The sequence below is a fragment of the Mustela putorius genome, unplaced genomic scaffold (assembly GCF_011764305.1).
Source record: "Mustela putorius furo isolate JIRA1106 unplaced genomic scaffold, ASM1176430v1.1 tig00003898_pilon_pilon_pilon, whole genome shotgun sequence".
Classification (NCBI taxonomy): domain Eukaryota; kingdom Metazoa; phylum Chordata; class Mammalia; order Carnivora; family Mustelidae; genus Mustela; species Mustela putorius.
In genome coordinates, this window is record NW_025422047.1 from 17,098,997 (window position 1) to 17,124,224 (window position 25,228).

General features: G+C 43.8%; 1 protein-coding gene across 1 annotated transcript in view; it reads left to right on the top strand.

Moving 5' to 3' along the window:
- The first annotated feature begins 6,507 nt into the window (after positions 1-6,507).
- The window catches only part of GLDN (gliomedin), a 69,537-nt gene continuing 50,816 nt past the window's right edge, over positions 6,508-25,228 (top strand). Inside the window, exon 1 of the mRNA XM_004755435.3 lies at positions 6,508-7,065. Coding sequence (XP_004755492.1) covers positions 6,703-7,065 — 363 coding nt within the window. The 5' untranslated portion in view covers positions 6,508-6,702. The remainder of the gene's footprint in view (positions 7,066-25,228) is intronic.

Genomic DNA, 25,228 nt, shown 5'->3' on the forward strand with positions numbered 1-25,228 from the left:
CAGGTGGAGTGCCATCTCTCCAGACTCGGTATTGGCAGGAATCCCTTTTGGTCCCTTTCACTTAGACTTTGGAGAGGTGAGGCATATCTACTTTTGCTTTTTGCAGTCACTGCCTTCTGACCCCAAGGAGGAAAAGTCTTGGTTTCTCAAGCCCCCAATTCACCTTCATTCAGGTTCCATATTCATCTCTGAGATGCAGGGAGGACCGTTCCCCTACTTGGTCTCCAGGAAATCGTTCTGACATCACTGCTCTCCCTGAGCCCTCCATAAAATGCTAAACTGGGGACTGGCTTGCTTTCTCTTGCATTGTTTATATATTCTAGCAATCAGACTTACCCCGCCTTTGTTTTGAAGTCGTGGAGCCAAGTGCCGCTCTAAGCCCTTTTCCATTTCATCAGTTTGAATCCTTTCCCTGCCCTATTTTTCCACTTCCTGTCCAGCAACATGAGCATTCCTGACTGGCCCAAGATTTGGGTCAAGAAAGTTCCCACTTTCCATGAATACTGGTGAGGTTGCAACAGTATGATCTTGAGCAAGTCACTTAACCTTCGTGAGTCTTGCTTTCTCATCTGTGAAATGGTTCTAAGACCTGCCCTGCTCACTTCACAAGCCGATTATGGGGCTCAAATGACATGAGAAAGTACTTTGAAAACTGAAGTGCCCTACACATGTAAAGTAAAGTTTTGTTTTGTCCTTTCAAAAACAGTGGTTCAAGTTTCATAAGTGGGGCTTTACAGTATTAAGTTACTTCCATGGATCCAGCCATTTTAAAGCTACTAGTTGAGCTTTTCTTCCTATTTTCATTTTTCTGAAAACAATCACTTTTTTATTTACTGAACAGCCATAACTCTAGGTGAAAAAGAAGGATTACAACTTCAAGTTCACTAACATTGGAACTGCAGACCTGTCTTTGACACTAAGCAGGTGGTTGATATGGTAGACGTGGAGATGTGCCCCACTTTCCCTTTCAAGGAAGGACTTGCTGCCCAGGGGCAGAGAGTGAGGGCAGGGTATGCCTCTGATTTGAGAACCAACTGGCCCAAGGTCACACTCTTCCTGAAGCAGCCCACAGCTGCCCTGTGACTGGTAAGACTGGTGTGAAAGCCAAGCCCATTCTGGCCTGACAAGGGACACTCTAATGGACAATACTCAACTCACAGATCCACAAAGTGTTGGCCAAGGCTTTGCAAGACTGCACTGAGTTGGACTTCTCCCTCTATCTAATCCAGCTTCTTCTATTTCCTTCATAGATACTGATCCCTAATAAACATCTTGCACCCCAAATTCCATCTCAGCATCTGTTCCAGGGAACCCCATCTGTGATAATTGGCTATGATGCACTGGGAGGGCAGGATGGGTGGGGTGGGGTGGGGTGGGGCGTGTTTATCACAAACAAAGGAAATGAAGCACAGAAAGGGTAGAGGGAGAATTTGAAATAACACTACTGTATAACCTCGGACAGCTCCGTGTCTAACAATGCTTGGGTAACTCTCAGATACTGCACCTATGGCAGGTGGAAAGCTGTTGTTACTTCCCCAACTTAGAGCAAAATCTTGTAGGGGAAGCAACATCTTCTATTCTTCCTCTCAATTCTAGAGATGGCTTGATTTGTTGATCTCACCTTGAGGTACCAAAGGCTGGCTTCTCAAAAAATGTAAATACCTGCTAGGTATCATACAAAAACTCCACCTAATGTCATGACTAGCCAAATTATCTAAATGTTAGTCATGGTTCTATTTTTCAACTACTTTTTAATGTGCTATGAAAGAGAAAATGGCATTTTCTAGAACTAAATGTCTTCTCATTTCATTTGGAAAGATGGGTTTGAAGGCTGAGATTTAGCCTGGTGGAGGTCAGAGATGATTTCTTTAGTGACAGAAGCCACTGCAAATCCTACCAATAAAAGATAATCTTTGAAAATGAAAATCCGTCATTTACCAACCCAACCTCTCACCCCAACACATACACTTAAAACTCTTAACTAACGCCCCATTTCTCCTACAATAAAGACCCCAGTCCTACAAGTTCTCACCTACAGAATCTGGCCCCTAACTCAGTCTCCAGCCTCACTTCATTCCCCTTTCCTCTTTGCTCCCTATGGTCTTTCTCCTATAGCCACATGGGACTTCTTATGGTTCCTCAAATAAACGATGGTACTTCCTGCCGTAGGATCTCACATGTACTGTCCCCTCTGACTACAACTCTCCCACTCACACCTAGCTAACTACTGCTAATCTTCAGATTCCAGCTCAACCACAATCACTTCTTCAGGGAGACCTTCCCTGACCCCACACTCCACATCTAAGACAGGTTTCTCAGTGATTAGATCTCACAGAATAGCACTCCTTTCCTTCAGATCTTCTATCTCATTGTCGCATTTAGAATTATACCCTCACACAATTACTTGACTCATTCCTTCTCCCCACTTAGACCACGGCCTTCAGGAAGACAGGAAGAGTGTCTGGTTTTTCTCTCCGTCCTATTTCTAGTTCCTAGCACAGTTCCTGACAAATAGTAAGCACCTAATTTGTTAAATAAATGGATAAATGAATGAGTGAGTGAATGAAGAAAAGAAATTTCTGACTCTTTTTGTTTGTGAAGCTTGAAGTTCATGGGGTTAAAACGTAGAAATGTTGAGCTAAAAACCCAACGCGGTTGGGCAAAAGATATATTTTGGTGGCACCTGTTACAGAGATTTTCCCCCTAATCCCTGGCAAGGAGGAAGGGTGGGGTGGGGAGGCAGCATCTAGCACCATCAGGAGTCACAGCATACCTGCCAACGTCATCACAGAGGATGACAATCCCCAAGATCAGGCCTGAGAGTAAATGAAAATTATTCACTTCATCGTCATGAGGAAATGCTGTGGACTTAGAGTTAGAGTATATTCTTGAATTGGGTATTTTTCTCCAGGGCCCTAAAGTTTACTAGCTGGAATCATTTTTTAAGGACCATTCTATTTAACCTTTGAAAATGAAGCATCTGTCTTTTAATGGAAAAGCTCCTTCTCATTGTAAAGATAGCTCAGAATGTTCTTGGCTTTTTTGGTCTCCAGAAAAGGAAAGTCAGATATCTCCCTGTGTCCCCACTGTATCTTGAACCTCTGTGTCAACAAAATAGGCCATATTAATAGCGAAATTTTTTTTTTAAATTACTTATTAGGAAAAGTACCAGCCCATCCTGAGAAACATTAGGTAGGGCAGTCTACACAGATGTATCTACCCCTAAAGGAGTCATGGGAGGCTTAGGAAGCGAGAGATGGAAAGGTTCCAGACAGCCAATCTCAAAGCCACTATGTTCAGAAAAGAGGCCAAGCTTACCATACATTGAAAAGTTCTATTCCTCAGAAAACATAAAAAAAAAAAAAAAAAAAAGATAGTGGCGCCTGGGTGGCTCGCCTGCCTTCGGGTGGTCCTGGGATCAGTCGGGCTCTTCAAAGCCTCTGCCTTCGGCTCAGGTCACTTGTGATCCCAAATAAAATAAATAATAAAAAAAAAAAAAAAAAAAAAAAAAAAAAAAAAAAGGAAGCGAGAGATGGGCCAATCTCAAAGCCACTATGTTCGAGCCTCCGCATGGCGCCTGGGGGCTCTCCCTGCTCAGCTGGGATCGAGCCCCGAGCTCCCTGCTGCTCTGCTCCCTCTCTCTCTCTGCCTGCCTCTCTGCCTACTTGTGATCTCTGTCAAATAAATAAATAAAATCTTTAAAAAAAATAAAAATAAAAATAAAGGTGATTAGCTAATTAATTTATTAATCTGATATTCTTATTTGGCATAAGCCCCTCCTGTGTCACAGTAAAGAGAGGTCTCCTTCTTAAGCATACTATAACCCAACAAAAGAAGTAAGATCTAGAAGAACTAAGATGTTGGTAAACAGGCCAAAGCACAGCAAGGGTGTCAGCAAGCTCATAGGCAATAGCACTAATGTCCACTGAGTGTTTACTGTATGCCAAGTGCTCTAAATGTGTATTCTCATTAAATCTTCACAAGCTATGAGATGGATATGATTACCTTCTCCTTAGAAAAGCTGAGTAACATACCCAAGGTTGTAAACATCAAAAGCAGTTTCAAGCTTCGTTCTGATTCCAAAGTCCATGCTTCTAGGCTCCGAGTCCCTGAGGCTTCCAGGATTCAGGAAGGCAAGGCTTGATGAGGGACAGGGTTCTGAGCTAGGCCTTAAACGGGCACAACTCTAAGATAGGACAGAGAAGAAGTGTCAGTGCATGGAGCTGGTGGAGTGAGGATGTGGAGAGAAGACAGAGAAGAAAGGGGAAAGAGAACAGAGAAAGGCCAGTTGCTTGGACACAGCCATCTTGGGGGGAGGGATGAGTGAAGACACCTGCCTGGTAGGCCATAAGAACTTGCCCTACCCTTCTCCTTTCCAATAAAATATTATATTCCTACACAGAAAGACTTGAAGAAGGAACTGGAAGAAGTGGTGAGTGGAGGAGGAATCTTGTCTTCCCTTTGCTCTTTCTGCCCCTCTGCTCTCTCTGAGTGCAGTACCCAAGCACTCCACCCAGCCGGCCCAAAGTCCATGCCACAAACTTTTCGAGCCCTACATCCCAAGAAGGGTAGCATCTTCACGTGGGCTCATCAGATAAAGCCTGGCTGGTTCCAAATAGAACTGGAACACCACTGCCCTACTGACTATGGGCTCCGAACCAGAGGGGTTGAAGGCATGTAGGGTAGGCTGCGGTTACTCTCCCCAGGGAACAGGCAGCCTTCCAAGGAAAGTCGCTCCAGTTCGGTGGCACAAGTAGAGTTTTGTGCTCTACTTGTGCCACTACCACTAGGCTTACTACCACTAGGCACACATCGTCTTACACAGACATACGTTCACTATACAGCCATTTGTTCATTCACTCATTCAAAAGGGAATTATTGAACGGCAATTTTAAGCCGAAGACTGTGCCTGGTGTTGGGGGAGACAAGGTCAAACAATATGTGGCCCCTAACCTCAGAAGCTATATACTTTGTTATTGTTGGTGGTGCCCTTCCTCATGGACACAGTCAGGCCGTAGTAACTATAATGAACATTAGGATAAAGAGAAGCTCAGCAGGTTCTGTGGGACTCCAACTGCTCACACTGCAAGCTGCTTGCCTCGTTCATTTCTTTACTTCCAATGCCCATCACTATGCCTGACACACAGTTCATTAACTTTTAGTGAATTAAATGAAGATCTTACTGAACCTGATTCCCAACTCTTTCTGTGGCTTCTATCCACTGGTTTAAGCCTGGCATCCTAAGCCTGGATGAGATAAGGATACATGGCATTCTTCAAATAGATCACAGTATGTTTGAGTTTGGAGAAACTGGACGGATTTGTCTGTATCACCCCGGTTCCCTCCTAGACATCTTGTCCCTGTAGTTGAGGTCCTTCATGAACCACTTGGAACTTCATGCTTTCCTAAGTCCTCCTCATCCCGGATGCTCTCCTAAGAATATGCAAAGTTTGTCAATGTCCCAATAAAAACTCGGGAATCCAGACCTTGATACAGAACTGTGACAGCTTCAGCTAGCTGATGGCAGGGGTCCACCTCCTCCTTTGAAATAATGGGCTGTGGAAACAGAAATCTTGGCTTCTGATTGGGGTCTTCCAACACCACTAGGGTATCCTATAGGGTCTGGGGCTGCAGGGAGGCAGAGCCATTTGGGGAAAGGTGAGAAATGGGGTGGAGAGGTCCTCTGAGGAGGTTGAGCCATGACTCCGCACTTCAAGGATAGTGATCCTTGAGGTATAGGCATGTGAGCTGACATGAAAAGGAAGGGGTAACTAGGAGGCTTGAGGCAACTGTCCCCTCAAGCAAGGCAGGCTAAGTAAGGTCCAGAAAGAGCCTAGCCAGGGTCCCACCTCTTCAGCCAGAAAGCACCTCAGAATCTATTCAGAGTGGTCTTGGGGCATGCGCAAAGCCCTTCAGCTGAGTAGTAGCAGAATGGGGTTAGAATCAGGTCTCCTGATTTCCACCCTGGAGTTTTTTTTTCTCCTCACCCTGCTGTCTCCCAGATACGGATCTCATGTCAGAGTTCTTGGCCTGTCACATCCTAGAAATCTCCTTCACAGAGGACTCCTTCTCAGAGCAAGGCTTTTCTCTTTCTGATGGGTGGCTTTTTAATCCTCCAATGCCAACTGTCTCCTTGTCTCTCTCCATCCCCTTCCTCCGAAAGATCTCATGGGGCTCAGTGGCCACGTGATGGGCAGCCTGGGTCCCTGCCCAGCAGCAAATCTAGGGACAGTGGGCATATATCTTGGCATCTGGGCACGCTGACCCTTTTCTCCAGAGAGGTCAGCGTGTGGGGAGAAGGGAGTGGAATTCAGTGACTTCTAGCGCCTTAAGAATTCCTGCTCTCCCCCTCAGTCTGACCCTCATTCTGCGGGCCTGGGCCACAACAATGCCCACAGGCAGGGCAGTGAGAAAGGGAGGGAGACCTGGGTTTGCCTGTTTTCTTGGCCAGGCACCAGGAGCAAGAGCCCGGCCCACCTCTCCCCCGCGCCGGCCATCTCCACTTGCTCCTCTCCCACCTCTCTCCCGCCTGTCCCTCCGGGTTGCTCAGGCGCCACCACTACTGTCCCCAACCCGCCCCGCCAGCCCGGGCAAAGGGCAGCGTGACTCACGGCGCTGCCACCAGCCCACGGCTTGCCCGCGGCGTATATAGGCTGCCCGGTGGGAGGCGGCGAGCCCTGCCCGGCCCGAAGTGCGCAGAGCATGGCCAGGGGCGCGGAGCGAGGCCGCGGGGGCTCCGGCTGGGGGCTGCGGGGCGCGCTGGCGGCGGTGGCGCTGCTGTCGGCGCTCAATGCTGCGGGCACCGTGTTCGCGCTGTGTCAGTGGCGTGGGCTGAGCGCGGCCGTGCGGGCGCTGGAGGCTCAGCGCGGCCGGGAGCAGCGCGAGGACAGCGCGGTGCGCTCCTTCCTGGCTGAGCTGAGTCGCACGCGGCGCAGGGCGCCCGCGCCACCCCCGGACCCCGCCAGCGCCGCGCGCAACAAGCGCAGCCACAGAGGGGAGCCCGCACCACACATCCGCGCCGAGAGCCACGACATGCTGATGATGATGACCTACTCCATGGTGCCGGTAGGCGGGGGCTCGGCTCCGCGCGGCGCCTCCGCCGGGGCGGGTGGTGGGCAATGTGGGGAGAGAGGCCCGAACGCCCTGAGCTCGCTCCCCTGGCTAGAGGGAGGGTCCTGGGCGTGAGCCCGGCTGGGGAGGTCACCCTGGCAGGCAACTTAGCCCTTCCGTTTTCTCCTCTGTTAAATGGGGGAGGGCGTGAAGGGCTGTCTTCCACCTCTGACATCTTTGGGTCTGCAGGTAAACACGGGGTGGAGGCAGAGTTTAAGAGAGACTGCTTTCCTTCCTAACTCTGGATTAAAGTTTTCACCATCTGAGGTGAAGGGAGCCACAGCGGCCCTGGACTTTGCCTGTGAGACACGCTGGAGCCCCCCCTGAGAGCACAGGGAAGACATTTCTGGGAGCACAGACATCTTCAATAAAAGGGTTCTTTACCTGGCTTCAGCGAGTGGTCTGGCTTTTCACCTGGCCTCGGACCAGCCTCATGAGATTGATTGGTTGAAGGGAAAACAATCAGCCCTATTTTACCAGTCACCTGGAAACTTGGTGCTGAGAAAGTTGCTCTTGGGTCTAAAGCGATTCCAAATGGGAGAGATCAAAATGGAGAAATTTTCTTAAAATCCTCTGTGAAAGCTGAGATTCTCATGTGGGCTCCAGCAGGTCTATAAAACTCCAGAAATTACCAGTGTGCACTTAGGGGCCGTGCATCTGGGTACAGTCCATGGCTTTTCATTAGATTTTCATTAGATTTGCACTCCTCCTAAAAGGTTTAAGAAACTCTGCTCTTAATGTCTTTAAAGCAAAACCTCAAAAATCTTTTTTTTTTTCCAGTTTGAAGTTTCTTTGCTTTTGCTGATTTTTAACTCAATAATTATCTAATGATTACATTTAGATCACATGGCCTTTCCCAATTCTGTTACATTATCCATTACGACTGCACTTGTCTTATTTCATTTTACAACTACAAAGATTTCAGTTCTGGCACCCCAAGTCAAGTGTGAGCGATACTTGGGAATCCTAGGGATTTGAAGATAAACTCATTTAAAGCTTCTGCATCAGGAAAAGCTTTTTGTTAAGTATCTCATACAAGTTGAAATGCTTTTACAACCACATGATGGAAGTACTAGATACTGCAAATACATCTTTTGAGAGAGATCAAATTTTCCATTCCTGGCTTCATTTTTTTTTTTTTTCATCCGTGTTATCATTTAAAAATCTAGGCCCAAGCCAAAAAAAAAAAAAAAAAATTAATTAGATGTCTGATTTTTTTTTTTGACAAAGAGAGACACAGCGAGAGAGGGAACACAAGCAAGGGGGAACAGGAGAGGGAGAAACAGGCTCCCCACCAAGCAGGGAGCCCGATGCAGGGCTTGATCCCAGGAACCCTGGATCATGACCTGAGATGAAGGCAGACGCTTAACGACTGAGCCACCCAGGTGCCCCCAGGCAAAAAAAAAAAAAAAAAAAAAAAAAAAGACCTCTGTAAAGTGAAGAAATCTCCTTTCAGGGAATTAACTCTTTCTCTTGACTCACTACCATGCATTTTGAGGATTTTTTTGAAACCCTTCAAGAAGGATGCATCTGAGCATCAACATTTTATATTTTTAATCCTGATTTTAAGGTAGAAGCTTGCGTATTAAAGCTTATTCAGTTACTAACTCAAGAGAACAGAGATCCATTTCTGTCTCAATCTGAGAGCTAGATTTAACTATCACCACCTGCTCTGTTAGAGGTCAGAGAGCAGAAACATCAGATTTGTTGGGCTGAGAGGCATTCATAGGTTATCACCAGCTCATCCCCCATTGTAATGGGTATGCTTTAAGGGAATTTCCATGCCCGTTGGGAGAGAGTAGCTGTCTTCATGCTGGTTGTTCTCAAGTTCTCAAGCAGTAGGGAAGGGGGTCACCTGGAAACACACTGAAGCACAGATTCCATGGTCCCACCCTCGAACTTATAAAATGATCATCTCCAGAATTGTCTTCCTTAGTAAGTATGCGACTCCCCATTCTCCCACCTTCCCAGCCCCTCGGTGAGTTAGATACAGGTGATTCCAGGTGCCATCCTAGAAAGCTCTAGGTCACTACTTCTCTACTGTAATAAGCAGGAGGTGAATACCTTGACAATCTTGTTCAAATGCAGTTTCTGAATCAGAAGGCCTAATTTCCAGCTTGAGATTCTGCATTTCTCATAAGCTCCCACTGAAACCAATGTTGCTGTTTTGAGGACCTCACTTTGAACAGCATGGTTCAAGAGTGGTGGTTGCACACTGAAATCACATAGGGAGCTTTCAAAATGACTGATCCCTAGATCCCACTACCAGAAATTCTGAGTTCACGGTTAGAGGTGCAGTCTGGCATGCCTGGACATTGACAGGCCTTCCTGCTGACAGTGAACAACATTGAGCATCTTGCTCTCACCATGTCTCTTTGAGGCCTCTATCTGCTTCAAGCAGAGGTACCCATTTTATTGCTGAAAGCCCTTTACTTTATTCTAGCATCATTCATCTTGGCACATTTTTCTCATTTTTACTCCCTGTTTTTTTTCCTCAGAATATAGAATTATTCACATGAGGAAACAATGTTTTAAAGGGTACTTTCAGGGCTGCCTGGGTGCCTAATTCAGCTAAGCATCTGCCTTTGGTTCAGAGCATGATCCCAGGGTCCTGGGATCAAGTCCTATGTCAGGCTCCCTGCTCAGCAGGGAGTCTGCTTCTCCCTCTTCTTCTCCCTCTGCCCCTGCTTGTGTGCACTCTCTCTCTCAAAGATAAATAAAATCTTCAAATAAATACATACAGAATCTTAAAAAAAAAAAAAAAAGAACTGTTTAGTATACAGTATGGAAATCAGTGTGCACACTCCTTATGGTTGAAGTCACATCTTCCCCCACCCTGTTATACAGCACCAGTAGATTCTGAATGAGGATGAGATCAGAGGTCCCCTCACTGTGGTTCCATGTCTTTAAAGACGGAGAAACCAAGAAATAAGCTAATGTCAGCAGACTAATGTCAGCATTTAAAAAAGTCTTCCAGGGAACCTGGGTGGCTCAGTTGGTTGAGCGGCTGCCTTCAGCTCAGGTAATGATTCCAGCGTCCTGGGATCGAGTCCCGCATCGGGCTCCTTGCTCGGCAGGGAGCCTGCTTCTCCCTCTGCCTCTGCCTGCCATTCTGTCTGCCTGTGCTCGCTCTCTGTCTGATAAATAAATAAAATCTTTAAAAAATAAAAAATAAAAAAGTCTTCCAAATGGCTCATTTATCTAAGATGAGCTTCCTCAAGCTATCTGACACTCCAGAATTCTGTGCTTTTGGCTCAAAGTATATCAACTCAGCATGGAGTATCTTTTTTTTTTTTTTTTTTTAAAGATTTTATTTATTTATTTGACAGAGAGAAATCACAAGTAGATGGAGAGGCAGGCAGAGAGAGAGAGAGAGAGAGGGAAACTCAGCAGCAGAGAGCCCGAAACTTCCCAGGACCCTGGATCATGACCTGAGCACAGCGGCTTCTGAGCCACCCCATGGAAATTCCGGTTAGCACATTCTGCCCAGAAACTGGTTGTTAGAAGGGCAACATAAATAGTCATTACTTAGAACAGTTAGTTTCATACAACCAAACACATTAAACCCTTCAGAGTAAATGGGTACTTTGGAGAAAAGTAATAAGGGTCCTGGGTACCACTGAGCTAGACCAATGATGGGAAGCCATCTGCCAGGAGCTCCCGCAGGTGAGGGGGCTCCCGTCTAGTCCCCATCCTACCTCACACCACTCCCATCTCGCTTCTCCCATCAGCTGCTCTCTCATCCCATTTTCCAGGTCTTATGCTTATTGATGTTCTGGAAGCCTCGTCATCCTGTCCAAAATCTAGGGTCAAGCCCCCAGTAGGAAAAAGATCTTACTCCTCACAATGTGTGTCATAACAAGCTCCAAATGGGTTGAAGATTTACGTTTTTAAAAAACGAAACCCCGAAACTACTGGAGGAAATATGGGTAAATGCATTTTTAATGTTGGAATGGGGCAAATCTTTCTTTCCAACAAATCAAAAGCCAGAAGCAAAGAGTGAATAAATTTAACTACAGCTTGAAAAGCACACACAAGAACAACAAAACATCTGTATGGCAAACAACAACAAAAACAAACATATACCTCACAAACATAGGCAAAAGATAAAGGACAAACTGGAAAAAAAATATTTGCACCTCATATCATAGATGCAGGGCTAATCATACATATATATATATATATATACACACACACACACATGGGGTGGGGAGATATATATATACAATTCCTATAAGTTTATAAGAAAAAACCAAGAATTTAATAAGAAAATCAGCAGAAATAGGGATCCAATAGGAAAATGGAGCATAGTTCTCAATAAAAGAAATACAAATGTCTCTAGGTAAACATGTGAGAAAAGATGTCTTGGTTTTAAAATGCAAATTGCACCTTGTCTTGAAACATAATTTTTACCTGTCTAACAAAACTACAAAAGTTTAACCACACATTTTCCCGGGGAAGTGGAAGGGAAGTTGACACGCTTTTGCATTGCTGTCTGGACCACAAAATTGTACAACCCATGGGCAAGGCAATTTGGCAGTACCTAAAAATATTATAAACACATTTACGCTGTGACCCAGCAGTCTCAGTTGTGGGAATTTATCCTGCATGACAGACTTTATCACCTATGAAATGACATATGCACATATTCACTGTAGAATTTTGGTAAAAGCCAAAGACTATTCACAACCTGTGCCCATCCATATGAAATTATTTCATTTTATTATTTTTTTTAATCTTTTTTAAAAAAGATTTTATTTATTTATTTGACAGACAGAGATCACAAGTAGGCAGAGAGGCAGGCAGACAGAGAGGAGGAAGCAGCTCCCTGCTGAGCAGAGAGCCCTATGTGGGGCTCAATCCCAGGACCCTGGAATCATGTCCCAAGCTGAAGGCAGAGGCTTTAACCCACTGAGCCACCCAGGCACCCCGGAATTATTTTAATAAGCCAACCTGTGCACTCAGTGGGAGAGGTAGCTGTAAAATGAGAATGAGGAAATTCTCTGTGTCCTGTTATTGGAATAATCCTTAGGATATATTCTAAGGGAAGAAAGCAAGACAGAAAAAATATATATATTGTATTACCTCATGTAAGGAAGAAGTGGGAAAATAAGTGAAGATATTAACAAAAGTGCTTTACTTAGGGTGGGTGGGCATGAGATGGGATTGAGCCTCTCACTGTGTGGCTTTGTGTATTTGTTGACTTTGGAACCATGTGATTGTGTTACTCTAATTGTGAGTGAAAAGGCTATAACCACAAAGTTACATGGGTGCTGCCCCTGGACTGGGGGGTAGTAGGGCATGGTGGAGACTCTGCCACCCTGAAGTTTGCTCTCTTTCTAAAAGGGTGGAGGGCGTGCTCTCCCTGGTTGTTCCTGTACAAAAGCAAGAGCTCAGTGTGCCTGATCTTTTGATTTTTTTTGAAGTGAAAACTCTTGACTTTTTATGTAAAATCTCTTGGCTTTGAAATATTGACCAAAAAATTCCAAAAAAATTGTTTTTAACTGGCTGAGCGTGTTGGCCAAACAACGCTGATGCATCATCTTATAATCATGCATGGTTTTGAACAGAAATGGCCTTATTTAACTCCGCCACGTCCCCCTCCCCCACAGAGTTCCCATCCTGGTTCTGTAAGGGTACTAGTAACTGTGCCATTGTTATTGTTGGTTGATTGGAGCTAGGTTTCTTTGTGTGTTTTGTTTGGTCTGGGTTTTGTTTCGTTTTTTGGCTGTTTCTAAAAATCAACCCCATCTTCAGTGGATGGAGATTTCCCAGCACTCTGGCTTTTTCAAAAGCCTGTGGTTCAGTTCTGAGGATAGTTCTCAAGGAAGAAATGCCTGCTGTCTTGAGCTGTCTATCGCAGTATTGTAACAGACAGAGCTTTTCATGATGAATGTGATGAATGTAATGCATTACATGGATCTGTACATTATCTCGTTTATGGGGTGGAATCACGTTACCTATAGCCACAGGTCCTGCTTGCAGAGATGCTAGCTCCCTGAAAGGCCTAAATTGGCTGTGTCAGGGTTTACCTCCCTTTCCTACCTCTTGGAGTCAGTCAACTCCAGAAGGTGTAAAAGCTGAGGATTCAGACCAGGGGACAGTAGACTGTGCCCTATAGCCAAGTCAAGCCTGCCACCTGCAAGCCCACAAAGTAAGAATGATTTTTTACACCTTGAAAGGGTTAAAAAACCAAAAAAAGAAGAATATTTTGTGACATACAAACATTATGTGAAATTCAAATTTCAGTCATCATAAATAAGGTTTTGTTGGAATACAGCTCTGCCCGTTTGTTCACATATCGTCTGTGACTACTTTCACACAACAACAGCAGAACTGAGTAGCTGCAGCAGAAACCATATGGCTCACAAAGCCTAAAATATTTTCTTTTTGGCCCTTTATAGAAAAAGCTTGCCAACTCCTCGTTAGACTGTCATCCATCAGAGTGGAGATGACACTGGGGGTTGTTCCTTTGGAGAACCTAAGCAACAAAATCAGGGTTGTTCTAGGATTGGGTTAACCCTGGGTTTTTAAAAATTTTGGTTTTTTTGTGTTCTGTTTTGTTTTTGGTTTTGTTTTTTAGCTTAAGGGTAGAATTTAGTGATTCATAGTCGCATATAAGACTATAATACCAAGGCTCATGAGATACATCACATGCCTTCCTTAATGCCCATCACCTATTTAGCCCAACCCCCCACCCACCTTCCCTCCAGCAGCCCCCAGTTTGTTTCCTAGAGTTAAGAGTCTCTTACAGTTTGCCTCCCTTTCTTTTTTTATCTTAGTTTATTTTCCTGTCCCTTCCCCTAATGTTTATCTATTTGTTTCTTAAATCCCATATGAGAATGAAATCATACGGTATTTGTCTTTCTCTGATTGACTTACTTTGCTTAGCATAATACCCCCGAGTTCCACCAACGTCATTGCAAATGCTTTGCAATTTTTTATGGTTACATAATTTTTGATGGTTACATAATATTCCTGTGTGTGTGTGATATCTTCTTTATCCATTCAACTGTTGATGGACATCTGGGCTCTATCCATAATTTGACTATTGTAGACATTGATGCTATAAACACTGGGGAGCAGTTAGTGGATCACTACATTAGTATCTTTAGGGTAAATACCCAAAAGTGCAATTGCTGGGTCTGAGGGTAGCTCTATTTTCAAGTTTTTGAGGAACCTCCATGCTGTTTTCCAGAGTGACTGTACTAGCTTGCATTCCTACCAACAGTGTAAGAGAGTTCCCCTTTCTCCATATGCTTGCCAACATCTGTTTCCTGACTTGTTGATTTTAGCCATTCTGACAGGGTTTTAAGACCTCACCCAAGGAGACAGAATCTAGAATTGAGCTGACCCAAAGAGCAGTCCCACCCTGGAAGGGGGCTGCCGGGCCAAGCTGGCCCTCAGGCCTTTCGCTCCTTCTAGGCCAGCTCCCCAAGTCAAAAACAGTCATGTTAGGACAGCATTTAACCAACACTAACTCCATATCTAAGCCTTGCTTCAAACTCCATTGTTCTCTTCAATTCCAATTGAAGGGGGAGGTTTGTACCCCATTAGGTCCTATGGAACAGTCCCTGATGAGAGATCAGAGGCCTGATACAGAAGAACAAAAAAGACTGGGCAGCCAAAGGCACAAACCCGCATGCAATGCCTGGGAGGTATGTCTCCATGGCTTTTGTCATAGCAGCAGGTGCATGTTGGCACTTGGGATGTCACACCTGACACTGCGGTTGATTTACATGTCAGAAGCCATTTCCGAGTGTCAGTTAAGGGTGGGGAAAACTTGAAGCTATGTGCCTGCAAAGATTTTGTCTGCTGTTGATACTGTGAACACACGCATAAAATTAATTCATGATGGCACATTGAAGAAGTCAGGTGAGAGCTAGCTCCTTACTAGCTTCAGACACTTTATCAAAACGCATTTTGCATACATGGAAATAAGTCACTCAATGTAGATATACAGTTGTCAATATTCTCTAGGGACATGTGTAAACACAAGTGGGCCAAGACTGAGCACCTGGACCCACGAGAACAGAGCAGTTGTGTTGACCATGTGAATGGCATTCCTGCCTTTCCTTTAACGTATGCTGCCTCTATGCCAGGGACGGAAAGAATTTTTTGTCTTTGGAACTCAAAGCCACATGCTCCCCCCTGGAAAGGCGCTACTCCACTCTGGGAAGATAGCAGAACCCCCAGGCCAGCCCACCTGTTAGTGGCTGTTAGTGCCACTGTTAGTGGCACTGTTAGTGCCCCCAGACCACGGGCTGAGAGATCTTCGGGCATAGGGCCCTCCCTGGGTGAGTTCCAGAATGACTTCTCAGATCATGAGGCTTCCAATGCCAGGAGGTTTTTTTATCATTCCGAATGCCCTTGTCCCAGGATCTGTTCTACCGCTGGCGCAGGCTCACCAACAACACAATACTCCTGCCACCTTCAGCCATTGCATAGCAGCCCTAATTTGAGCAACCTGGGATTCCTTCCTCACTCTCAGATTCTCAGCCAAATTCTCCCTCCCTGGTGGTTCCCTGAATACGTTGTGGTGGTGAGCAGAGCGAACTAGGGAGTCAGATGAATTCATATCCTAGGCCCACAGCCTTGTAGCTGGGTGACCTTGGATGAGTCTTAAAAGCTTGAGATAATAACGTGCACCTCATACTGTCCGTAGGGGGGTTAAGGGAAGGGAGGTATGTCAAGAACAGCACCTGGTGTAGTCAGGTTCCCAGGAGCTCTTCGTTGTTGCATTATGAAGAGTTTTCACTCTTACTTTCACTCTTACTTACTTTGTTAGCCCTTCTTGTCCCATTATCTCAGCATCTTCTTTCTGGATTTATGGTTTATCACCAGTTCCCTCAGAATGCCAAGTTTTCTGTTCACATATGCTTCTGTCAGCTGCTGCTTCGGGATCATATTTGGCTTCTTGATAGCAGACTGACATCACACCAGCCTAAATCACCTTGTCATGAAAGCAAAACGGAGTTAACCTTGATAGGATGACAGGGCTTCTCAAACTGGTCAGGATTTCCCAGGCCCCTGTCCCTTCTACATGGCCACTGATGACCAGCTTTGACACCCACTACGAGAGAGTCATCTTGACCCCCTTTCTGAGTGGCTCAGCTGTTGTCATCCCCTACTGCTTACTGTCAGTGGCAGTCCTAAAAAATGTTTTGGTTTCTTTCATTTGGAAAATTGACAAAATGTGAGCTGAAGGTAGAGCGAAAACAACTTCCAAGAAAGAAAAACAATTTACTTCTTAGGGGTCTCATGTTCTCCAGGATTGGATTACCTATGTGGAAACTGTCAGAACAGGCTTCAGATCTGACAAAACACATTTATCTGAGGAGAAAAAAAAAGCTTTTTTTTTTTTTTTCCCTCTGCATTCCTCAAACTCCTGCCCTCACCACCCCCCCCCCACCTCCCCCATCACTCCCAAAGAAGAAATCCTTGGTCAAATCTCGTTGACATTTAAGCTTAATTTACATGCATTTTATCTACAGACTAAAGGTCATGTTGTGTGAAATAAACTGAAGTTTTTGGTTGTGATTCTGCTACAAAGAGAGCATTTTTCAGCCCATCAGTTGCTTTTATGTAGCTCTTTGGGTTTTAACAGCTCTGTATTTTAAGTAGAGATAATTTACTTCTAGTTTAACTAAAGTTCAACCACAATTTTCTTTACTGAAAGGTAGAGTTAAAACAACAAGACCAACTGAAGATCATTCAAAATGCAATTTGTGGAGTTTGTTCTGAATGCAATAGGTAGAGTAACCTTTCATCTGCCATTCAGAAAGTTTCCTGTGTTCACCAAAGTGCTGGGAACTTTGGAGACCCTGCCTGGGTTGTATGTAAAGACATGAAGTACTTGGAGAAAAATTGTGGCTAACTATACCTGAGCTAAAATGATGAACTGACAACTGCAAAAAATCCCCTGATTTTTCATTAACTTGGTGGATGATTGTTGGAATCTGGATTCATTTTCACTCAAAGGTGGAAATGCCTTCTCCCTCTAGGTAGCACTTGAGGACCTTGGAAACAATCTCGCTGAAAAGGGAGACCTTTAGGGGAAAATCCTTCATAGTGAGCTGTGTGGTAAGCATCAGGGCAGTCAAGAAGAGAGAAAATCAATTCTCACCAAAGTGATGAAGGAAGATTTCTTGGAGGAGACAGAACTTCAAGTGGACAATGTGGGTTTGGTAAGGTTTGGGCAGGCAAGGAAGGTGAATCATTCCAAGGACAGAGAAGAACTTACGCCAAGCTCGAGGGACTAGAATGACAATGGTTACAGGCTAGAAGAGCAAGGGACCAAGAAGATCTTCCCGCACTGGAGAGTTTGGGCTAAGGGGAGGGGAATTCCTTCAATTTACACTTTTGAGAAGTTGAGAATGAATCTGATAGACAATTGGGAGCATTGTAGATCTTTTAATGGGAAGGAGTCATGAAGAAAGTGGTTTTGTAGGATTGGTCTTGTGTGTAGTGCAGGACAGGCGGGGGAGAGACCAGAGGCAAGAAGAAAGGTGGGAAGTTATTGCCTCGGTCCAGGCAAAAAAAAAAGAATTGATGTCTGGCTAAGGTGGTGCCATCAGAAATGGAGAGGAAAATCTATATCCTACAAATTCCAAGACAGAAGAATGAAATTAAACTGGTAACTAATTGGATATAAGAAAGAGAAAGGAAGTATCTGGTCCAGATCCATCCAACACTGAGAAGAGTGAAGACATCACAAGCAGAATTGAGGAAACACTGAAGCAGGTTAATTCAGAAGTGAGGATGCCAGAGGGCATCTTGGTGGCTCATTCAGTTAAGCTTCCGACTCTTGATTTCTGCTCATGTCATGGTCTCGGGGTTCTGAGATCAATCCCTCTGTTGGACTCCATGTTGGGAATGGGGCTTGTTTAAGATTTTCTCTCTGTCTCTCTCTTGTCCCCTCCCCAACCCTCTAAAAAATAACTTAAAAAAATTTTAAGTGAGGATGCTGAATTTGTTTTGAGATTAAATATGAGATGAGGGGCGCCTGGGTGGCTCAGTGGGTTAAGCCGCTGCCTTCGGCTCAGGTCATGATCTCAGGGTCCTGGGATCGAGTCCCGCATCAGGCTCTCTGCTCAGCGGGGAGCCTGCTTCCCTCTCTCTCTCTCTCTCTGCCTGCCTCTCCATCTACTTGTAATCTCTCTCTGTCAAATAAATAAATAAAATCTTTTAAATAAATAAATATGAGATGAAAAGAGGGAGAAAAAGGGTAGGAAGAGAGGTAAACTAAGAAAAGAAGCATTCAGGGAAAGGAGAACATCCTGTTTCCAAGAACTCTGTGTTTTCTCTAAGCAAAAGGGCTTTACAAGCCTAAAAAGGAAAAGGCAGACCCAAAGCCTTTACAGTGAGTACTAGAATCATACTACATGTTTCCTCCTGGCTCCCTTTTAGGTGTTTGACCTTTGACAGGTCAAGCTCTCTGTGTCTCAGTTTTCTCATCCTTAAGAAGGCAATGGCAGCAGTGTCTACCATAAGGATTTAATTCAGTAACTCATGTAAAGTCCTTGGCATGGTGTCCACAACTCAGTATGTGTTAGCTTATTATTACTGATATTTTAGTATATCTCAAATGCTTCCTTTCTGAGCTTCAGGGAATTCTGAAACCTTGTAATAAAAATAATGCCATTTGAATCAAGGCAATTTGCCCAAAAAAGGGCAGATCCTAGGATGAATCTAAAGTTTGGAACCTCAGGAATCTTTGGAATACATATATATGTATTCCAATACATATATATGTATTCCAATACATATATATGTATTCTGATGCATATATACGTATTCCAATACATATATACATATATACATATATATGTATTCTAATACGTATATACATACACACATGCATACACACTATATATATATATATATATTTTTAGGGAATTTAATTATATTAAATATAATTTGGAAATATCTTTATTCATGTCCAACGTGAACTCATGCATTTATTCTTTCACTGACCAAAATTTATTGAACCCTATAGGAACAACATATTGGTCAAACCAATGATCCCATTGTGTTCCAAGGCTAATAGAATCAATAATTATTTTGTGGGTGAGCATCTCGTCCCTAAGGACCTCCTCCAAATGTTTTCTGGAGTAACCACTTATAGCTATTCCCTGATACAAAGAGGAAGGAGGAGGGGGCTGAGCAAGGAGTAGATTGAAAAAACATCTTCACAAATGTTTTTGCTATGTACAAAGAATGCTGCAGGGCAGAGTTTGGGGATAATGGTTTAATTCTTTGTCCATTCCCCCATCATTGACAAGTTACTTGTTATAGTTTATAAATACTTTTCTGACTAAAGGTAAGGATAAGAATGCTTAGATAAAAATCAGAAATTATCTGAAGATGCCTGTTGAAGGGAACAATGTGAGCACAAAGTGTTGTTATTAATGGTTGGTGAAAGATTATTCCAGTAACACTCGTGCTTCAGAGAGCTCCATTAGAGGCCAGGAGGGGACAAGTGATTCTCAGTCACTTCAAAACACTTATCTTTTCCTTCCCTGACTCCTTCTGCACTTATATATCTATACCACACAAACTAAAACTCTGTGCACAGTTTTGGTCTCCAATTTGTCATCTTCAGTCACCTTGTCTCTTTAAATACATCTCACCATTCTTTGCTATGCTTCTAGTGAGGTAGTTGACAAATACCTCTTCACTGATGAATTCATCTGCAACTCAACAAGTACACATCTAAAGAAGGTATCTGTCAGTTTCTGAATCTGGTTTCTTGCCCTGCTGAGAGTTTTGAAGGTGGACCCTGGGGCATTTTTAAAATTCCTTCCTCAGAATTCATGCTACTCACCAAATAGGAGATGGCGTCCTGTATCGGTAAGACTTAGAGGCCTACTCTACCTGTCAGAGATTTGTTCATTCACTATGTGGTTATTGAGCACCTACTATGTCCCAGACACTGTTGTGGTTGTGTGTGAAATACTCTGAAGAAAGCCTACAAATCCCCGTCCTCTTGGACTTCATGTTCTGGAAGGGAAAGGCAGGCAAAAACCAAGGTACATAATTATCTACAGTATTAAAAGGTGATGAATGCTATGGAAAATGGTAAAACAGGGGTGATGATTAGCGGGGGAAAGATGAAGATGGAATTATAAGTCATGTGGGTGGGGAAGGCCCCATTGAGAAGGTGGCATATGAGCAAAAACTTGAAGGAGGAGGAAGTGAGCCATGTGGATATCTGAGGAAGGGCCATTCAGACAGAGGGAACAGCAAGTGCAAAGGCCCTGAGGAAGGAGAATGGAGCAGAGAGAGTGGGAGGGAGAACTAGGTCAGAAAAGAGGTCAGAGAGAAAACTGAAGGGACTGGAGAACAGTTCACATGTTGCTTTGTGGGCTGTTGTAAGGACACTGACCTGAAGGGAGAGTCTTTGGAAGATTTTAGGCAGAGGAATGGGAGAAGTGACCTACCTTTTCAACGAAATCACTGTGATTAGACTAGACTCTGTGTGGGGGTCTGGGTGGGCAGTGGAAGCAGGGAGGCTTTCTAGGTAGCTGTTGTGATAATCCAAGTGAAAGAAGAGAGTGACTTAGATCAAGGTGCTGGCAGCAGATAGGGTAAGGAGCAGATACGGTAAGGAGTGGACAGTGCCTACATATGTCTGATGGTCAAACTGATTGAATTTTCTGACAGCGTGGGGGAAAAATGTTAAATGACCTCAAGGTTAGTGGCCATTAACTGAGACAGCAGAACTGCAGATGTTTGTGGGGAATATCAGGAGTTCGGTGTGGGGCACGTTAACGCTAAGATTTCCTTTCGAGGCCCATGTGAAGAAGTTGAAGAGGGAGCTGCATACGAGTCTGAGAAGGGGCCCCAGTTGGAAGTGTCCCCAGGTTATAGTAGAAATGCTGAATATGAGGATATTCATTACCTGGACCCTGGGAGGCTCTAACCAAGAATCTGCCCACTCCATATTAAACTCAGACTGTTTTTAAAAAAAAAAAAAAAGTCTTTGATAAACAACAAAATTAAACCAATTAACTGTATTGTGAGGCTTTTGTGCCCAGAGATTTTCTCTTACCCTTATAAGCACAGGGCCTGGTTTATCAAGTGTCTGTCGATGAGTACTTCTCAGTTAGAAATATCTTAGAAGTTTAGCAGAAGCCTTTAAGCAAGTAAGTAATTTGTAAGTTAATATAACAAACGCTAAGTGCCCATTCTGGGCAGTGAGGGTGCACACTGTGGGTGATGAGGAAGAAGAAAAGAAGCCCAAACATACTTATTGGCTAGTAGGAAGGAAGCACTTTTGACACAGAGCAAAGAATAATAGGACCCTCAGAGAAGTAAGACTAAAATCCAGTGGGCGGTCAGGGAAGGTTTCAAGAAGGAGGCAGCATCTGAGCCAAGCCTGGAAGGGTGGGGAGGACTTCACAAGGCAAGTGCTGGGCAGAAGCAAGAAGGCATTTCAACAGCTGGTGGTCTCTTTTAGCTTCAGCATGGTATGGGTCAATATAAAAATGTCTGAAGTCTTTGCCTTCATTGTTGAAAATTATTTTGATTTTCCCTTCAATACTTTAAAGATGTTCTGGGGCACCAGGGTGGCTTAGTTAGGTGTCTGCCTTCAGCTCAGTTCATATCCCAGCGTCCTGGAATGGAGTCCCGCAAGCCTGCTTCTCCCTTTGTCTCTGTCTGCTGCTCCCCCTGCTTGGGGAAAAAAAAATATGTTACCCCACTATTTTCTCACTTGCTTTGTTTACAACAAGAAGACTGTTATTATGCTTGTCTTTGTTCCTATGTAGGATTGTGTCTTTTTTCCTCTGGCTATCCCTAAGATTTTCCTTTAATACATGTTTAAGCAGTTTTTTTATTTTTATTTTTTTTGTTTAAGAAGTTTTATTATGATATGCCTTAGTGTCATTTTCTTCATGGTTCCTATGCTTGGGTTTTATTGAACTTGAAGGAGATACAGATTTATAGTTTTCTTGAAATCTTGGAAAATTTTCTGCTATTATTTTTTCAAATATTTTTCTACCCCCCTCCCCACCCTGCCAGTCATGAACTCTGATTACACATGTGTTAGGCTACTTGGAGTTGTCCCACAGCACATTGATGATCTGTTTACTTTTTAAGTCTTTTTTCTGTGTGTTTCATTTTGGCTAGCTGATATTGCTGTGTCTTCACATTCACCAAACTTTATTCTGCAATGCCTAATCTGATTTTAGTCTCATTCAGTGCACTTTTCACCCAGACATTGTAATTTCCATTGCTATAAGTTTGAGTTAGTGTTTTTTATATTTTTTATGTTTCTACTTAACATGTGCAGTCTTGTCGTTAGCATCTTGAATGTTTGGAATACAGTTAAAATAACTGTTTTGTTGTCTTTGTTTCATAATTCATTTACATCATTTCTGGGTGAGTTTCAGTTGATTGATTTTGTTCCTCCCTCATTAAGGGTTGGTTCTATTTACCTGCTTCTTTGAAGATCTGCTAGATGTTGTGAGTTTTACCTTGTTTTGCGTGCTTATAGTTCAATTAAGCACTTAGCTCTACATCCAGCATGGAGCCCAACATGGAGCTCAGTCTCATCCCTGAGATCAAGAGTTGGACGTTTTAGCCAACTGAGCCACCCAGAGGCCCCAATTAGGCATCCTTTAATTATACCAAGGGGAAGAAAACGCATGGCCTTGGGTAATTTGCACATGGTTGACAGGTCACTGAGGCTTTGAAGGTTAAGTTGCTCAAGATCACAGAGCCAGCAAGTAAAAGAACAGGAATTCAGATCAGATGGAGCTGGATCTGATTCCAAAGCCTGTGTTCTTTGTACCGTACCTTGTGGCCTTGGGTATTTTTTGTCTTTTCATTTTGTTTCTAGAGTTTTTTTCTTTTGAAGGGGGTTGAAAATTTTTTATTTCATATACTCACATCTATAAAGCCTTTCATTTAGAGGCTCTCCTTTTGCTTTTATGCTTAGAATGTTGTTCCCCATCTCAAGATCGTAAGATCAGATCGTCCCCTCTGTTTTCTCATAGTTACATATAATTTCATTTAGAAGCTATTCCATTAGATCCACATGTGTTTGAACTATACAGAAATAAAAACGAATGTTCTTTTCCCTTTAAGAAGCAATTGGCCAGAATTAGTCAATAGATTGCTGGATGTGAAAATAGGCAAGATAACTTCTTAAAGTATGGGCAAAGATTTGAGCTTAATAACTTGATTTAAGTTACCTTTTTTTTGTTTGTTTGTTTGTTTAAATGATGGGTGCTGTGGAGAGAACTGTCTCAGGATAGATACAATGTCACATTGTCTCTGTGTTTGCATCTGTCTCCCATTTGGTAGAAGAACGTGTTCTGAGCCTTCTCTGGGAGTGGTCCAGGTTTCTGGTTCTGGAGCTGGGTCAGCCCATTGGTGCCAGGATGCTGTTTGCTGCCAATGACTCTCCCCCAGCCTCTCAACAGAAGGAAAAGCAAAAGGTCTGGCCATTCCTGAGCAGCAGCTACTTGAACAGCAGACAGGATGAGATTGAGAACCTGGGGCTTGTTGGTGCCTGAGGGGTGCCTGGTAGAAGAAGGGAAAAGCTTAAGAAGGGGGTCATTATTGACTCGTGCAGTTGCCTCTACTCAAGAGAGCATGAAAGGTTTAGGTTATTTCCCTACATGCCAGGGGAATAGCAATTGTTTCTGGTTTTACAGTGATGTTAATGAGGGCAGGAAGCAAGACCAATGGCAATTTCTGCTCAGTAGGTTAGGGAGCTTATTGATTTGTCTGGCGGTTTTTATAAATCTTACTCCATTTTACATTTTAAAGGAGCAACTAGACTTTAGTCTTTTTTTAATGACATAAATTAATGATTTTTTGAAAAGTAGAACCACCTCATTTATATGCAAATCATGAAGTATCTTTATATAACATCAACACAAACATAAAAAGTTGTCTTTATGAGGGCATCATTACTTGCCCCAGCTCCTCTCTGGGTAAGTATTGTCATGAGTCCTATTTTGTCAAGGGTCCGGGTTGCTTCTACAAGATCCTGAGCAGTCAACAAGAAATATCAAATATCTGCCACCACTGTTTGACCCGAGGTCAGAGCCCAGAGACATCTTCGAAGCACACCCAGGGGAGGAAATGCTCCTTCAGGAACTTAAACTGCACATTTTCAGATGTTCCCAGTGTTAATAAATGTCCCCAGGCTCTGATCCCAGCTCAAAGCCATTTTGCCAGAGACGTCAGTGAGGATGTTTGCTGGAACCACCTCTTCCCAACTGGGATTGTTGATGAGTCCTGAGCCCAACCCAAGCGGCTTCAGCTTCTGTGGGTTTGCACGCAAGAGGGCTGGCCAAGACTTGTGGGTGGACTCTAAACCAGCACTCCTTAATTATTTGTTGGGCATGTTGTTAGAGTCTGGGCAGTGGCTAAGACAGAGTGAGAAGAAGGGTGGCAGGAAGCTGTACAGTCTCCAGCAATTCAGTTCAGCTCTGCAGACCCTACTCTGCAAAAGAAATGTCTCAGGGAGAAGACATCCAACCCCTGCTTGGAGGGCAGACTAGCCTCCACCCTCATCCTAATCGATTTAGTAAAGCAAGAGTAGCTGGTAAATAGCATGTTCTCCCCATGGCACTGGATTTTCACTGATGTTTGAGACTCCCTTACATGTCAGCACCCCAGTCTCTGCCTAGCTGACCCAGGCCCTAATCAACTGGATGCAGAGCTCATGCAGTTGCCTCTACTCAAGAGAGCATGAAAGGTTTAGGTTATTTCCCTACATGCCAGGGGAATAGCAATTGTTTCTGGTTTTACAGTGATGTTAATGAGGGCAGGAAGCAAGACAGCTGTGTCTCAGGAACCCTACTAGGATAATCCTGGCAGCTCTAAGCTTCTGTTTTCTAGGCTGTAGTGGCATGTCTGCCAAAATAAAGTTATCTTAAACAAGCAGGCATGAAGATGCTAGATGTTCACTTCTCATAAACAATGTTAGTGCTGGTCAGAAAGAAATAATATCATTGTTTGAGGAGTACATTCTCCTTCCAGTTGAATGAGTAACCAATTATGAAGGACTTATTGAGCATCTACTTTGTGTCCAATGCCATTCCAATGCTGGGAATGAGGACTAATGAGTCAGTAGGGCATACAGAAGAAGGATTGGACA